The 17,880-nt window shown below is 44.0% G+C and overlaps 1 protein-coding gene across 1 annotated transcript in view; it reads right to left on the reverse strand.

Moving 5' to 3' along the window:
- Positions 1-1,112: 1,112 nt before the first annotated feature.
- Positions 1,113-17,880, reverse strand: part of NEK11 (NIMA related kinase 11) — a gene marked incomplete at its 3' end in the record, with an annotated part of 289,656 nt that continues 272,888 nt past the window's right edge. Inside the window, 1 exon segment of the mRNA XM_081235786.1 lies at positions 1,113-1,291. Coding sequence (XP_081091912.1) covers positions 1,113-1,291 — 179 coding nt within the window.

Raw genomic sequence — 17,880 nt, forward strand, 5'->3', positions numbered from 1 at the left:
CACCCAGGCAGCTTGGTAACAAAAGACAGGCTTTGGTCCCTTATCTTCCCAGAGAAAGAGAGGAGATTGGGACTGGGTATTGATAAAGATTCTCTCCTTGACCAATCCTGGAAGCCCTATTTTTTTGTTAATATTTATTTATTTGGTTGTGCTGGGTCTTAGCTGTGGCGTGTAGGCTCAGTTGCACGACCTGACTGGTTACCTAACCTGAGCATCGTCAGCTGCAGAGTGGGGAATTTCTCTCTCCCTCCCTCCCTCCCTCCCTCCCTTTCTCTCTCTCTATCTCTCTGGTGAAAAGATCGAATGAAGTAAGGTCCTTACAGTAGTGAGCACAGCACTGGTCCATAATAGGCAACAAACAAACCAAGTCTTAGCTGCTTTAAGTAATAAATATCCTTAGATGGATGTGCTACATTCAATAGGATACTTCTGGATAAGGACAGGATAAAATAGGTGATTTATTTTGTAACCACGGAAAATGTATTTATTATGAATAAAAGTCTTCAATACTCCATGGATGAGTCTGGGGAATAAATCACAGAAAGGAATCACTTTATCCTTATACATATGCCCTTCTTGCTTTTTAAGTATTCAAGGGCAAAAGCGGGTCAAAAGCAGGTCACCTGAGACAGGTACATCTGACCCACGGGCAGCAGCCCAGTGTGGCTGAGGCTGGGGTCCAACACCCTTCAGGGGCAGGTGCCCACAGACTGTGGAGACCCAGAGCAGTCGGGTGCTGAGCCTGTCCTCCAAGTGGAAACAGTGAAGAGCAGGTACTTCTCCCAGGTCAAGGTCAGGGTGGTCCAACCCCGCTGGAAACCCCAAGGGCACACAAGCGGGAATGCTTTTCAGGAAGCCAAACTTGACCCATCTCACAGTATAGACCCAACAACACTAATTAGCCCAGGTTTACTACTCCCTAAAGGAGTCATTCCATTTGACAAGGGATTGAGAGTAGAGACAACAGCTCCAGCTCTGTACCCAGTTCCCAGAACAGAGTCCAGCATATGTGCTGACGGATGCTCACAGGCATTTGTCCACTTGAAGCTGCTTGTTTCTGACATTTGCTTCGCGATGGTTCTGGAGAAGAGTGGCCCCTTCTCCGCTTGTGATCAGCAACTGCTCCTCAAAGTAGAGCCACTGGTCAACCTCAGAACAGTCACTGGCTCGAGGCACGACTGTTTCCAGAGCCGCCCAGACCTCTGCCTTGCTGGCTTTCTGCTGCCTTGCTCTCTTGAAGTAACTGTAGACCTCCTCAAACACCTCTGTCCCCAGCTTCTGCACAGCTGATCTGCCAAGCAAGTTAGGAAAGAGTAAGAAGTGTTACATATTGAGATCATTTTAGAGAAAATGTACTGTCAGCCCTCCATGTCGCGGGTGGTTGAATCTGGGGGTGCGGAACCCGAGGACACAGATGGCCGACTGTGCTGCCATTTTATACAAGGGAATTGAGCATCCGTGGATTTTGTTATATGTGAGGAGAGTTTCCTGAAACCAATCCTCTGTGGATACCGAGGAACAACTGCATTTTAAAAGCATTTAATACACAAATAACATTGTAACCCTGGGATTTAGAGAAAAACAAGACCTTGAGCACTCAACAATATTCAACAAATACTTCTTGAATGTTTATTACATGGCAATTACCCTTCTAGGAACTATGAATACAGCATTCAACAAGTGAGGCAAATTCCGGCCTTCATGGAGCTTACCTTCTAGGGCAGTGGCCCCCAACCTTTTCGGCACCAGGGACCGGTTTCTTGGAAGACAATTTTTCCACGGACGGTGGTGGGTGGGGATGGTCCAGGCAGTAATGCGAGCGATGGGGAGCGGCAGATGAAGCTTTGCTTGCTCGCCTGCCCGCTGCTCACCTGCTGTGCGGCCCGGTTCCTAACAGGCTGCGGCCCGGGGGTTGGGGACCTCTGTTCTAGGGTAGAGAATAAACAGGTAACTAATAAGATGCATACATAATATAATAGGTGGTGCTAAGTGCAATGAAGAATAAAGCAGGGTGAGAGATGGAGAAGGTGGGTGGACACGGCAGCCCTCTCTGAGGAGGGGTCGTTGACAGAGACCCACAGGAAGTGAGCCAGTATTGGTGGGAAGAGGTGAGGGGACCTTGAGGCTGAACCGTGCAGAAGAAATATCCAGAAGGCGAGTGTGTCCGGAGTCAAGCAAACAAAAGGAAGAGGATGGTTGGGATATGAAATCAGAAATAATGATAATGAGAACAATCAAATGATAATGAGGAGAGAGAGGCAGAGGAGGGGAGAAGAATAGTCCTATTACCCACCCGCTAGGCACTTTTCTACCCACTTACCCTTTACAACAGCTCTGTAAGGGAGACATTTTTTAAAATCCCTATTTTACAGATGAAGAGACTGAGGCTTAAAGGCTTAAAGGTAATTTGGCCAAGTTCCCATGGAGGCCAGCGCTCACTTCCATACTTGCCCCAGTCCTTGTCCATGTGGAGCCACAATCTGTGTTATAATCATATTGCCACACCTGGAATGTTTATTTTGCCTCTGTTTCCCCTCATCTCTAGCCAGGGTCGTAAACTAAAGGCTTATGGGCTAAGCTTGGCATGGGACGTGTTTTTTTTCATCAGCACCATGTTCTATTTTCTCCTGTTTTATTCATATTTTTTACACTTGAATGTGAAAATCTTCAGGCTGGGCCTGCCCTCCACACTCTCTATTTTCTGCCTCTTCTTCACTCACCTCCCTCACTCCTGACCATTTTATCCTAGGCTGCGTCCACCTGCCTGACTCAAGGGCACTCGAGTGTTGAGAATTTTGTTTTACAGTTCACAATTGTTAATGGCTCCATACTGCTCCACTGAATCTGTGTGCCGACACTTCCCTAATCACTCCTCCACCATTCATTTAGTTTTTTTTCACAATAACACTGTATGGACGCCCTTAGGAACATAGCTTTTTCATTTAGGGGAATCTTTTCTGGCATCAAACTTCTAGAAGTGGAGCTAATTACATATGTGTGTCCACCCCTGTGAAAATTCATATATACACTTATGATTCATGCCCTTTTCTGTATATGTATTGAGTTTGATTAAAAAATAAAATATTTTGTGAGAACAGATTAGGTTGATGTATATAGAGTCATCCCTCAGTATTGGCAGGGGATTGGTCCCATGACTCCCTGCAGATAACAAAACCCATGGATGCTCAAGTCCCTTATATAAAATGGCATAGTATTTGCATATAACCTACCCACACATCATCTCTAGATTACTTAAAATACCTAATACAATGTAAATGCTATGTAAATAGCTGTAAATACAATGTAAATGCTATGTAAATTGTTGCTGGTTTGCAGTAAATTCAAGTTTTGCTCTTTGGAACTTTCTGGAATTTTTTTTTCAAATATTTTTGATCCCCAGTTGAAGTCATGGTTGCAGAACCCATGCATACTAAGGGCCAAGTATAAATATTTTTATAACTTTAACTGTGAATAAATGTTTCTTTATTCTTCATTTCAATGGATTTGGTGAAAAGAAAAATCAGAGGTTGTTTTTTGTTTTCCAAAATTTTTAAAGCATTACTGCTAGACAGTAATGATGGTAATGTTGACAATAACATTGAAGGCATTAATCACAGACGCTTTCATTCATTTTTTATGCTTTTGCTGTACAGTAATATTCAACCTTGTAATCCCTAGAACACAAGGATCTGGGTTAGGTATTGTGGCAGATAAAAAGAAGTAATTGATCCTGCTCTAGTTTAGAGACTTGTAATTACAATGCAAGATATATGCATCTTAAATTTTAACTAACATTTTTATAGTACTTCAGAACTTGCAAAATGCTTTTACATTTATTATCACAAATGACCCTTGTGAACTAGACAATACATTGATCATTTGTCTCCATTTTACAGATGAGAATAAGTAGGCTGACTTTCACAAATTAACACAACCACTAGGTTGATGGAACTTGAACTCAAACACAAGTCTTGGAACTTCAAGTGCTAGAGAGATAAGCAGCCCTAGGGCCCCACATCCTCCAGCTTGTGTAGGTTTCCCAACTCTGCCAAGAGATTATCAGAACCAATCCCAGGATGCCTCACATCCCTAGTCACCTCAGCCACTCGCAGAAATCCAAGCTTTCCTTGCTGACATGCACCAAACCATGGTCAGATCCTACCACTTCCCTGCCTCACAGACTCATATAACATTAGGGTCTGATCTCTTCTCTACTCTCATTTATCAAGTTGTGTATAATCTGTCTCCTGCTTTCTTCCACCAACCTGCTCTGTCTTGTCCACAGTCTGTCTTAGCCACTAGGCTCAAATCACACCTACCTCCTTTCTGTTCCTTAAATACAACCCAAGCCTTGTTCCCACCTCCAGGCCTTTGCACTAGCTGTACCCTCTTCCCTGAAATGCCTTTCCCTTTGATCTTCACATAACTGCCTCCTTCTTGCCATTCAGATCTCAGCTTACATATCTCCTTCTTGGAGAAACCATCCTTGACCACTGAGTCTAATGGATCCATCCAGTTATTCTACAGGTTCACATTGCCTGAACCATTTGCACAGCACCTGTCACTCTCTGGTATTTTTCTTCTATCTTTTTGTGTATATTTGTTTACTGTTACTCCCCTAATTACCCTACTCCCCTAATTAGCATACAGATTCCATAAAGGAGGGACTCAGTACCTAGAACAGGACCAGGCATGCAGTAGGTGTTCAGGAAATACTTGGGGAATGAAGGAACAACCCAGACAGCCACTAATTATCCTCAAATAGTGTCTCATGAAAGTTTACTGTTGGGAAAATCAGGGAACACCCAGTGGAGGAGAAGGGAGCACTGTAACAACTGGAGAACTGTGGGTGGGAGCCAACCGTGGGAGCAGCGGGAGAACAGTGAGGCGGCCTGGCATGTACGGAGGATGCACGAAGAAGAGGGTGAGAACCACATGAACACAACATTAAAGATACCTTAGCATGTAATTATTAATATTAACCGTTGATGATAAAGAAGCCCCAAAATGTTCCCTGAAAACATAAAAAAATAACTAACAGTTCTTGAGTTTTCTCTGTGTGCCAGGTTCCATTCTGAGCATTGTCTCAGATCATCCTTTTAAATCCTCATAACAACAGTATGGATAGACATGATCGTTATTCCCATTTTACAGATGAGATAGAGGAGGGTATTAAATAACTTGCCCACTGCCACCTAGCTTTGAAGTGGTGGAGCTGGAATGTGAGTCCTAGTAGTTTCACTCCAGAACTCATTCTTTTCATCACTATGATATGGACTTTGGATTGAGAGACCAGAGTTGGATCCTGGCTCTCCCTTTCACTGGCTGTGTGATCTTGGGCCAGTTACTTGACCTCTCTGAGCCTTGGGTTTTTCATATTTAAGTGGAGGTTACACACACACAGACACACACACACACACACACATTTTAGCAGAGTACCTGTCACCTACCAGGAACCCGATAGCCATTGTTTTTACTATCATGTACATTATTGTTGCTTTCCCAATGGTGAATTGCACAGTAATCCTATTTCAGTTTAACTGGAAGCTTCAAGTAATTTTGTAGTTCTACTGCCAGTTAAGACACTATTTTAGGGGACTTCCCTGGTGGTGCAGTGGTTAAGGCTCTGCACTCCCAATGCGTGGGGTGGGGGTTCGACCCCTGGTCAGGGAACTAGATCCCACATGCATGCCACAACTAAGGAGCCCACCTGCCACAACTAAGGAGCCCACCTACTGCAACTAAGACCTTGTGCAACCAAATAAATTAAAACAAAAAAAGATACTATCTTAAATATTTTTTATCTTTTCTAACTGAATTTGAAAAAAAATGACATAAAAAGTCTGGTGGCAGTGGGAGTTTAAAAAGAAGTAATTTTGTAGAAGTAATCATGAAAACCGAGTTTGGCAGAAAGCATTAAGAAACACAGATTATTCTTCAGACAGTTTAAGGAAACTTGAAAATGATTTTACAGAATATAAAAATTCCTGCACATCACATATGTATGAGGTACTGCAGGAATAGAATGGCGCCATGAGCTTTCCCTTTAACACCTCTATCTTGATGATCACTGGTGCTAACAAGTACCAGGAACCTTTATGAAAGATAGATTTTGTACCCCTTCTCTCCATGTCTAGTATTTCAAATGGCTGTCTCTGAATCTGGTGGGCAGAGACAGGACAGATCTCTGCACAGAGACAGACGACTGCATTTTCCATGCTTGGGCGACATGTGGCACCCCCAGATGGGACGTGTGACTTTCAGGCCCTTTGTGAAAATGGTATTGCCTTCTGCTCTGTGCCCTGGGCACAGATTCTTGTTTGTTGGGTACCCTGCTATAGTTAATCATTCCTGGAAGGGTTATTTTATTTGTGATCTAAACATCTTCTAGTAAATGTAGATGAATAAACTGTCTAAAAAGCAAAATCCATCTAGGTATAATTTATGAGACACACATAATATATAGGGCATTGAAAGGTTGAGAGTAAACAAATCTAAAAAAAAGACATGCCAGGCAAATAATAACCAAAAGAAATCTGGGGTAGCTATATTAATATGAGACAAAATAGATTTTAAGGGGAAAAAAGCATTATTAGAATAAAGAATGCCACTAGACAATGAAAACCATTCAACTTACCAGGAAGAAATAAGAATTCTAAACTCACATGTATCTAATAAAGTAGAATCAAAACACATCAAGCACTACAGGGAGAAACTGTCAGTTACATCCTCATAATGTAGGATTTCAATGCACCTTGCTCAGTTATTGATGGAAAGCATTTGAAAAATTAGTAATAGAAAATCTGGATATACTTAATAAGCTAAATTTAATAGATATACATAGGGCCCTCTCCCTCCTGATGATTAGAGAACCTACACTCTTCCCAGACTCTCATGTAACATTTACAAAAACTGACCATATACTAGACAATTCAAGTCTCCACACATTTCAAATAATTGATTTTATACAAGATCTAGTTATCTGACCACAATACAATTGTTAGAAACCTGTAACAAAAATATGGAGTAAACAGTTCTGTGTTTGTAAATTTATTTCTAAATAAATTGTGGGTCAATCAAGAAATTAGGCATGCCATTAAACAAACTTATTTTAAGCCAAAAGAAAAGTGACAGGTGTGTTAGCATTGTAAGATTGCAGCATAAATTTACTTTGACACTCGGAAAATAGGCTGTAATATTTCTGCAATGATGTGTTCCAGTATTATAGGAATCATAAAATAGAAAGTTCTATTTAAGGGGACTCTCTTGCTGTTATCTAAGATTTGGAAAGAGAGGGGAGTGTTCCTTGTGTTGTTTAAGGGGAAAAGGGGGTTCTAGGTTTGTTTTTTCAAAGGGAGGGGGGCAGGAACCATCCTTTTAGTTAGGTGGATGTCTCAAATAAAAAGAACTTACATTTTCAAATGAAAAAAAGTATATTTTAATCCTTTTTCATCTATTTGTCCTATGCTTCATATCCTTGATCAATGTTATCCTCTTGTTCAAAGTATTTTAAGTGTTTAAGAGATCTTAAATATCATCTTAGTCCAGATGGTTCATTTACAGGCTGGTGCTCTTTGGGCTGGATCACCACCCTGCACAGGCCAGTGGTAGACACAGGGGAGCTGAAGGAAGCTTCCTACGGTTCTAAAGAAGCTCCAGCTGCCTGGGGAAACCCCCAGTATATATATTTGGCTGATTCTCCAGCTGAAAAACCATTAAACCGCAGGGGAGCACTTCGGCCCTCCCCTGCCTAGCTCCTCCAAACTCAATCTCTCATCCCCCAAACTCCTTTACTGACCTCTTCTCATGTTTACTTGTTCTTTGTAAGCAATATATTTATCATATCTATTTATTTTCCCATCAGCTATTGATTGCTCTGTGTGCTCTCTATCTCTCTCTCAGGGGCTCTAAAGAAGAGGTCTGTGTCTGTGTAGTTCTATAAGGATGGCAAACAAAATGTCCTCACATTTTAAATATTATTTTAGTTTGGAAGCCGTCTCACACTTAGAGAAGAGTTACAGGTATAGTTCAAAGAACACTTTTTTGACTTAAGCCTTTTGAGAATAAGTTGCTGACCTGATGCCCCTTTCTCCCATACTTCGTGTGTATTCTTTACAAATAAAGATACTCTCTTACATAATCACAGACCAGCCATCAAAATCATGAAATTACCACTGATATATTACTGTCATCTAATTCTCTAATCCATTCAGGTTTCCCCAGTTGTCCAGTAATGCCCCTTATAATAAGAGGATCTGGGTCAAAATAATTATGTTGCATTTATTTGTCAAGTCTCTTTAATCTCCTTTAATGACCTTGACACTTTCAAAGGTTTGAAGCAAGTTGTTTTGTAGACTGTCCATCAATTTGCATTGTCCTTGCCCATGGGACTTACCAAATCTAGCTATCCCTCCTTTTACATATTGGCCTGAAAGACAGGAGTAAAGCCTTCTATTACCTCAGGGCATTCTTTGAGAGCTCCACCTGCACCCCTTCAAGAAGGTTCTCTCTTCTCTAGAGTCCAAAAAATGCCCTGGCGGTAATAGTATCTTGGTGCTTAGTTCATGATTCCTCCCTACAGCTTTGTTCCCAGTGTCCTGTGAGAAATAAGGGATCTCCTAAGGGAAAGGAAGCAGCTTGTGAAGTAAGTTTCCAGACATTCAGGAAAGAATTCCCTGAACATTCTACCCACTTGATATCTCCACTTGAGTGTCTGGTAGGCATCTTACAGTTATCACGCCCAGTTGAATTGCTGATCTTCCCTCCATATCATCCTAGTGCTGCAGCCTTGCCCATGTCTGTTCATGTCAGTTCCTGCTTTCCAATTTCTCAGGCCACAAACCTTTAGGCCACCCTTGATTTGTCTCTCCCTGTCACACTCCAATGGTCCACTGTCTCTCATAATCAGACCAGTTATTAAATCCTATTGGCTCTCACCATTTCCATCACTACCACCCTGGTCCAAGCTGCCATGCTCTCTCACCTGACTGCTTCAATAGTCTCTCAACTGGTCTCCTGATTCTACCTTCACTCCCCTAGAGTCTGTTGTCAACTCAGCAGCCAGAGTGACCCAGATCCCTTCCTCCTCTGCTCAAAACCCTCTTTTGGGCTCCCCATCTCACCCAGAGTAAAGTCAAGGTCCTTCTGGTGGTCTAGAATATCCTGAACGATCTTCCCGCCATACCTCTGCAAACACATCTCTTCCCTCCCTCTCCTCACTCACTCCATTCCAGCTACACTGACCCCCTTGACCTTCCCGGAACACACTGGGCACATCCCATGCCAGGGTCTTCGCACTTGCTGGTCCCTCTGACTAGAATGCTCTTTCTCCAGATATCCCTATCTCTTTTCTTCATCATCTCCAAGTCTTTGCCCTGGTGTCATCTTTTCAGAGACCTACCCTGACCACCTTCTTTAAAACTGTAAACTTTACCCCCATTCTGCACTGCAAGTCCACCCTGCCTGCTTCGTATTTTCTTCTTAACATTGTTACTTTCTACTGTACTCTGCTTCCCCTTTATGATTTGTCAATCACCCCATTTGAAAATAAGGTCCACAGGGCAGGGATTATTTTCACCTTTTTTGTTCACTGATCCCACTGCTTGGAATAGCCCTGGCACAGAACAAGTACACAATAAATACTTGTCCGATGAATGAATATATACCTTAAAAGCCAAGTAAGGAAGGAATAAGGTGATGTTATACAATTTTATTTTAAAATATTTGCATCTGAGGTGGGGGTCAAGGTGGTGAAGTAGGAAGACCCTGGGCTCCCCTCCTCACGTGGACACACCAAAGTTACAGCTACTCACAGAGCAACTACCACTGAGAACAACCTGAAGATTAGCAGGACAAATTTTCCACAATTAAAGACATAAAGAAGGAACCACAATGAGCTGGTAAGAGTGGCAAAAACGGGTCCAGCCATATCCCCTGGTCGGTGACCCACTGGCAGCCACAAGCCACTGGGCTGCGCAGCCAGCAGGGGGTCAGCCTGCTTATGAGCATGATCACAGTGGTAGGTCCCACCACATCAGAAGTGCACACGCGGCTGATGCAAGGAGCACCCCTAGGGCACATAGGTCCGAGGGGAGTGTGCTGCTGGGCTTCACAGGACATCTCCTGTAAGGACGTCTCCACTTCTCCAAGATCAGAAGACATAATGGACCTGCCTGATACGTAGAAATAAACACAGAGAAGTAGGGGAAATGAGGAGACAGAGGAATATGTGCCATATACACACACACACACACACACACACACACACATACACACAATGGAATAGCCACTGAAAAGAATGAAATCTTGCCATTTTCAATAACTTGGATAAATCTAGAGGGTATTATGCTAAATGAAACAAGTCAGACAGAGAAAGACAAATGCCATATGATTTCACTTACGTATGGAATCTAAAAACAAAACAAATGAACAAACAAAAAGAAAACAGACTCATAGATACAGAGAACAAACAGGTGATTCCCAGAGGGGTGGGGTGGGGTGAAATAGGTGAGGGGAATTAAGAGATACAAACTTCCAGTTATAAAATTAAAAAGTCTCAGGGAGGTGTTGTACAGCACAGTGAATGTCATCAAAGCTGCTCTAATAGCTTTGTTTGGGGACAGATGGTTACTAGACTTATTGGGGCCATCATTTTGTAATGTATTTAAATGTCGAATCACTATGTTTTACACTTGAGACTAACATAATATTGTACATCAACTACATTAAAAGATAAAAAAAAATATATGCATCCCTAGTATTTGTTCTAAGAATTAGCACATAGTGAAATTACAACCTAATTCTGCAAAGTGTAAGATTACTTCTGTGATTTTTTTTTTTTACTTCTGTGATTTTTACTTGTTTTCCAAATTGTTTTTTAAGATAAAACTCTGATCAAGTGTAGCTTTCAGTATTTCTTATGTTATTTTCATCCTATTTCAAGTGGATTGGCTTTATGGGGCCTGTACGATCATCTGTGGATAAAAATGACCTCATATTTCTCTGAGTGCAAAGGAACAAGCTTTGTTTTGTTTTGTTTTTTAATTTATTTTTTTAATTAATTATTTTTAACATCTTTATTGGAGTATAATTGCTTTACAATGGTGTGTTAGTTTCTGCTTTATAATAAACTGAATCAGCTATATGTATACATATATCCCCATATCCCCTCCCTCTTGCGTCTCCCTCCCTCCCTCCCAATGCCACCCCTCCAGGTGGTCACAAAGCACCGAGCTGATCTCCCTCTGCTATGCGGCTGCTTCCCACTACCTTTCTATTTTACATGTGGTAGTGTATATATGTCCATTGTTTTCTTAAAATAATTCTGTGTGGAAGGGGCTGTGTCCCTGCCGTCCTCTTTCACACTTTCACACCGCGGCATCTGGAGAGCTGCTTAGCCGGCTGCCCCGCCGCATGTGCGAGGCCTCGGAGAAGGATGGAGGGAGTGAGCAGCCGAGGCGATGCCCTTCTACCGCTGTCACCCTCTGCCGTGAGAGTTAAATACGGCAGAGAGCAGCAGCCGAGGGCATTGTAGCCTCCTGTTCTAAATGATATTTTAGCTTAGCAGCAGAAAATGTTTGACACCATCCCCCCTCCTAGAAAAATCACAAGCAGTTTCTGTTCAGGGAGAAGGAATGAGTTTCCACCCGTTCCGCAGCATCATCAAAGCTCCCTTAGCCCTGTCCCTTAGTAAGGACTAACAGGAAAGTCTCTCTCTTACCTTGGGGTTGATTTGTTTTGCAAACCTTTCCTCTGCCCAGTAGAAGTTCCCCAATAATGGCTACATTTACATTTTTGTTTCCAGATTAATTAACCACTTGAGGAGTGTAAAACTGAAAACAGTTTTCTGATCTGCTCCCTCACTGGGCTTGGGGCCCCCTGGGGACAGAGGGCCTTTCTTAGTCATCCTTGTACCCAGCATGGTCCTGGCACAAACCTGCCCCTATGTTATTTATTCATTCAACAGATTTTTTTTTTTTTTTTTTTTTGCAGTACGCGGGCCTCTCACTGTTGTGGCCTCTCCCATTGCGGAGCACAGGCTCTGGACTCACAGGCTCAGCGGCCATGGCTCACAGGCCCAGCCGCTCGGTGGCATGTGGGATCTTCCCAGACCGGGGCACGAACCCGTGTCCCCTGCATCGGCAGGCGGACTCTCAACCACTGCGCCACCAGGGAAGCCCTCAGCAGATTTTTAATGAGTGCCTAGCGCATGCCAAGTTCTAAGAAGCAGCCATAAGCCTGTGACCTCACAGAACTCATATTTTAGTGGCAAGATGACAGATACTAAACAAATAAACAAACAAATAAGGTAATTTCAGATTTTTGTCATTGCTGCAAAGAAAATAAAACAGGGAAATGGAAGAGTGAGAGCAGGGTGCCTAGAATAGGGTTTGAGCCCCGCAGCAAGGTGGCGGCAGACAAGGAGCTTCTAGGGGGTCTGGTACAGGCCGCTTGGTGACCGCCAGGCCCTGTCATTTTGAACCAGCTCCCCCATCTTCTTGACTGACCCTCATGTAGAGGAGGCAAGGCCCACCACGAACATTTGTGGGGATACAGCAAGAGGACCAGTGGAGGCCCACACATCTAAATATTTATAAGTTATGAACCAAGCTAACAAACTGTTAAATAAAATATGACCTACCTTCTTACCCCGACAAATTAACTTCATAGAGACCTGGAAGGCCAGCTTCAGTATTCTCAGACTCCTCCAAGTTCTGCAATGGAATATGACAGAGCTGGGTGTGCCAGCACCCCCGACCCTCATCCCTAGATGTACATCCCGACCCTGCCCCCATCGCTCCCCAGCCTGGCTCTATCTCCCACTGTGAGGGGTCTCTGCACACACATTTGACACCTCAGCCCCTACGTCCAAGAGCCATTGATGCCTTCTGCAGATAGCCAGCCACCTCAGACGTCGGGGTGTGCAAACCGGCAGCACAGACCACCCCGGGGGGAGGGCCCTGAGTCAGAGGCCCGCAGACTCTGGAAATGAGCTGAGGTCATTTGGGCCTAAGAGAATTGCAGGGTTCCAGGTGACCAGGGCATGGTCTAGAAGAGGAGACACAGGCCCTGAGTATGCAGGTCCCCTTGGCCCCATGGGCTCCTTGCTCCATGGGGAGGGAAAAGGCTGGAGGATGACCACAGTGGCGGCCTCGACAGCCAGGCCCAGGGCCTAGGGATGGTACTGGAAGGGAGGTTACCTTTGCCAATGTAATTAAGGAAGGCCCCTCTGGGGGGCAGGCATAGGAACGACATTTGAATGGAGACTTGAAAGGTAGGATGAGTCATCCAGGCCAGTATCTCGGAGCAGGGCATTCCCAACTGAGGGAAAAAGAAGTGGCCAGGCAGGTGAAGCTCTGTACGGAAGAAGACTGGGGTGGCTGAGGCCTAACTCAGGGGAGAAGAGTGACAGGAGATGAGGGCAGATGGTGGAGCAGGGGCAGCGACCTTGGAGGCTGAGGTAAGGAGTCCTGCCTTGACCTGGGTGCACGGGAGCCTCTGAAGAGCTGACACGATCTGAGCCCTGTTATAACCAGATCACTCTGGTGCTGTGTGAAGTGGATGAATCACAAGGAGCCACTGTCAAGGGCAAATCAACAGATTTGAGCACAACGCAAAATGCTTCAGTGCCTTTGATGTAAGGATCCTTGGGATTAATTCTTCCCCAAATTTTCGAACCAAGAAAACTCTCCTATTAAGCTGGCTGCTGTTGACTCAGAGGGTTTCTCCTCTTGTGTAGGCTGCCTGCAAGCTCAGAGCTGAGTTGGTGCTTATTTGCAGGGTAAACTGTTCATTTATCAATCTGGCATCCAGTCTCAATTTTATATCTCCTACCCATATACATGTTTTCACAAACTTGTCTCAGAATAGCAAAAATTATAAGTAAAAAACAATAGTAGTTAGAAACATAGGGAGATTTGAGAAGATGGCGGAAGAGTAAGACGCAGAGATCACCTTCCTCCCCAAAGATACATCAGAAATACATTTACACGTGGAACTGTTCCTATAGAACACCTACTGAACGCTGGCAGAAGACCTCAGACCTCCCAAAAGGAAAGAAAGTCCCCACGTACCTGGATAGGGCAAAAGAAAAAAGGATAAACAGAGACAAAAGGATAGGGACGGGACCTGCACCAGTGGAAGGGAGCTGTGAAGGAGGAAAGGTTTCCACACACTAGAAGCCCCTTCGCGGGCGGAGACTGCGGGTGGAAGAGGGGGGAAGCTTCGGAGCCACTGAGGAAAGCGCAGCAACAGGGGTGTGGAGGGCAAAGCAGAGAGTCTCCCGCACAGAGGATCGGTGCTGACCGGCACTCACCAGCCTGAGAATCGGTACCAACCGGCACTCACCAGCCTGAGAATCGGTGCCGAATGGCACTCACCAGCCTGAGAGGCTTGTCTGCTCACCCGCCGGGGCGGGCGGGGGTTGGAAGCTGAGGCTCGGGCTTCAGTCGGATCCCAGGGAGAGGACTGGGGTTGGCGGCATGAACACAGCCTGAAGGGGTTAGTGCACCACGGCTACCCGGCTGGGAGTCTGGGAAAAAGTCTGGAGCTGCCAAAGAGGCAAGAGACTTTTTCTTCCCTCTTTGTTTCCTGATGCGCGCGGAGAGGGGATTAAGAGCGCTGCTTAAAGGAGCTCCAGAGACGGGCGCGAGCCGCGGCTAAAAGCGCGGACCCCAGAGACGGGCATGAGACGCTAAGGCTGCTGCTGCCGCCACCAAGAAGCCTGTGTGCGAGCACAGGTCACTGTCCACACCTCCCCTCCCGGAGCCTGTGCAGCCCGCCACTGCCAGGGTCCTGGGATCCAGGGACAACTTCCCCGGGAGAGCGCACGGCACGCCTCAGGCTGGTGCAACGTCACGCCGGCCACTGCCGCTGCAGGCTCGCCTCTCATCCGGACCCCTCACTGGCCCCGGCCTGAGTGAGCCAGAGCCCCCGAATCAGCGGCTCCTTTAACCCCGTCCTGTCTGAGGGAAGAACACACGCCCTCAGGCAACCTACACGCAGAGGCGGGACCAAATCCAAAGCTGAACCCCGGGAGCTGTGCGAACAAAGAAGAGAAAGGGAAATCTCTCCCAGCAGCCTCTGGAGCAGCGGATGAAAACTCCACAATCGGGGCTTCCCTGGTGGCGCAGTGGTTGAGAGTCCTCCTGCCGATGCAGGGGACACGGGTTCGTGCCCTGGTCTGGGAGGATCCCACATGCCACGGAGCGGCTGGGCCCGTGAGCCATGGCCGCTAAGCCTGAGCATCCGGAGCCTGTGCTCCACAACAGGAGAGGCCACGACAGTGAGAGGCCCGTGCACCAAAAAAAAAAAAAAAAAAGCTCCACGATCAACTTGATGTACCCTGCATCTGTGGAATACCTGAATAGACAACGCATCATCCCAAATTGAGTAGGTGAACTTTGGGAGCAACATATATTATTTTTCCCCCTTTCCCTCTTTTTGTGAGTGTGTATGTGTATGCTTCTGTGTGAGATTTTGTCTGTATAGCTTTGCTTTCACCATTTGTCCTAGGGTTCTGTCTGTCCGTTTTTTTTTCTTTTAATAAATATTTTTAATTTTAATAACTTTATTTTATTTTACCTTACTTTATTTTATTTTATCCTCTTTCTTTCTTTCTTTCTATTTTTTCTCCCTTTTATTCTGAGCCGTGTGGAGGACAGGCTCTTGGTGCTCCAGCCAGGAGTCAGTGCTCTGCCTCTGAGGTGGGAGAGCCAACATCAGGACACGGGTCCAAAAGAGACCTCCCAGCTCGACATAATATCAAATAGTGAAAACCTCCCAGAGATCTCCAACTCAACACCAAGACCCAGCTTCACTCAACTACCAGCAAGCTACAGTGCAGGACACTCTATGCCAAACAACTAGCAAGACAGGAACACAGCCCCGTCCATTAGCAGAGAGGCTGCCTAAAATCAAAATAAGGCCACAGACACCCCAAAACACACCACAAGATGTGGATCTGCCCACCAGAAAGACAAGATCCAGCCTCATCCACCAGAACACAGGCACTAGTCCCCTCCACCAGGAAGCAAACAAAACCCACTGAACCAAACTTAGCCACTGGGGACAGACACAAAAAACAATGGAAACTCCAAACCTGCAGCCTACAAAAAGGAGACCCCAAACACAGTAAGTTAAGCAAAATGAGAAGACAGAGAAACACACAGCAGAAGAAGGAGCAAGGCAAAAACCCAGCACCTAACAAATGAGGAGGAAATAGGCAGTATACCTAAAAAATAATTCAGAATAATGATAGTAAAGATGATACAAAATCGTGGAAATAGAAAGGAGAAAATACAAGAAATGTTTAACAAGGACCTAGAAGAACTAAAGAGCAAATAAACAGAGATGAAAAACACAATAAATGAACTTAAAAATTCTCTAGAAGGAATCAATAGCAGAATAATTGAGGCAGAAGAACGGATAAGTGACCTGGAAGATAAAATAGTGGAAAAAACTACTGCAGAGCAGAATAAAGAAAAAAGAATGAAAATAATTGAGGACAGTCTCAGAGACCTCTGGGAGAACATTAAACACACCAACATATGAATTATAGGGGTCCCAGAAAAAGAAGAGAAAAAGAAAGGGACTGAGAAAATATTTGAAAAGATTATAGTTGAAAACTTCGCTAATATGGGAAAGGAAATAGTTAACCAAGTCCAGGAAGCACAGAGAGCCCCATACAGGATAAATCCAAGGAGAAACATGCCAAGACACATATTAATCAAACTATCAAAAATTAAATACAATAAAATACATATTAAAAGCAGCAAGGGAGAAACAACAAATAACACATAAGCGCATCCCCATAAGGTTAACAGCTGATCTTTTAGCAGAAACTCTGCAAGCCAGAAGGGACTGGCAGGACATATTTAAAGTGATGAAGGAGAAAAACCTACAACCAAGATTACTCTACCCAGCAAGGATCTTATTCACATTTGATGGATAAATTAAAACCTTTACAGACAAGCAAAAGCTCAGAGAGTTCAGCACCACCAAACAAGCTCTACAACAAATGCGAAATGAACTTTTCTAGGCAGGAAACACAAGAGAAGGAAAAGACTTACAATAACAAACCCAAAACAATTAAGAAAATGGGAATAGGAACATACATATTGATAATTACCTTAAATGTAAATGGATTAAATGTTCCCACCAAAAGACACAGACTGGCTGAATGGATACAAAAAGAAGACCCGTATATATGCTGTCTACAAGAGACCCACATCAGACCTAGGGACGCCTACAGACTGAAAGTGAGGGGATGGAAAAAGATATTCCATGCAAATGGAAATCAGAAGAAAGCTGGAGTAGCAATTCTCATATCAGAAAAAATAGACTTTAAAATAAAGACTATTAGAAGAGACAAAGAAGGACACTAGATAATGATTAAAGGATTGATCCAAGAAGAAGATATAACAATTGTAAATATTTATGCACCCAATATAGGAGCACCCCAATACATAAGGCAAATACTAACAGCCATAAAAGTGGAAATTGAAAGTAACACATTCATAGTAGGGGACTTTAACACCCCACTTTCACCAATGGACAGATCACTCAAAATGAAAATAAATAAGGAAACACAAGCTTTAAATGATACATTAAACAAGATGGATTTAATTGATATTTATAGGACATTCCATCCAAAAACAACAGAATACACATTTTTCTCATGTGCTCATGGAACATTCTCCAGGATAGACCATATCTTGGGTCACATATCCAGCCTTGGTAAATTTAGGAAAATTGAAATCGTATCAAGTATCTTTTCTGACAACAACGCTATGAGACTAGATATCAATTATAGGAAAAGAACTGTAAAAGATACAAACACATGGAGGCTAAACAATACACTACTTAATAACGAAGTGATCA

Source organism: Mesoplodon bidens (assembly GCF_964165515.1).
Source record: "Mesoplodon bidens genome assembly, chromosome: 5".
Taxonomy (NCBI): domain Eukaryota; kingdom Metazoa; phylum Chordata; class Mammalia; order Artiodactyla; family Ziphiidae; genus Mesoplodon; species Mesoplodon bidens.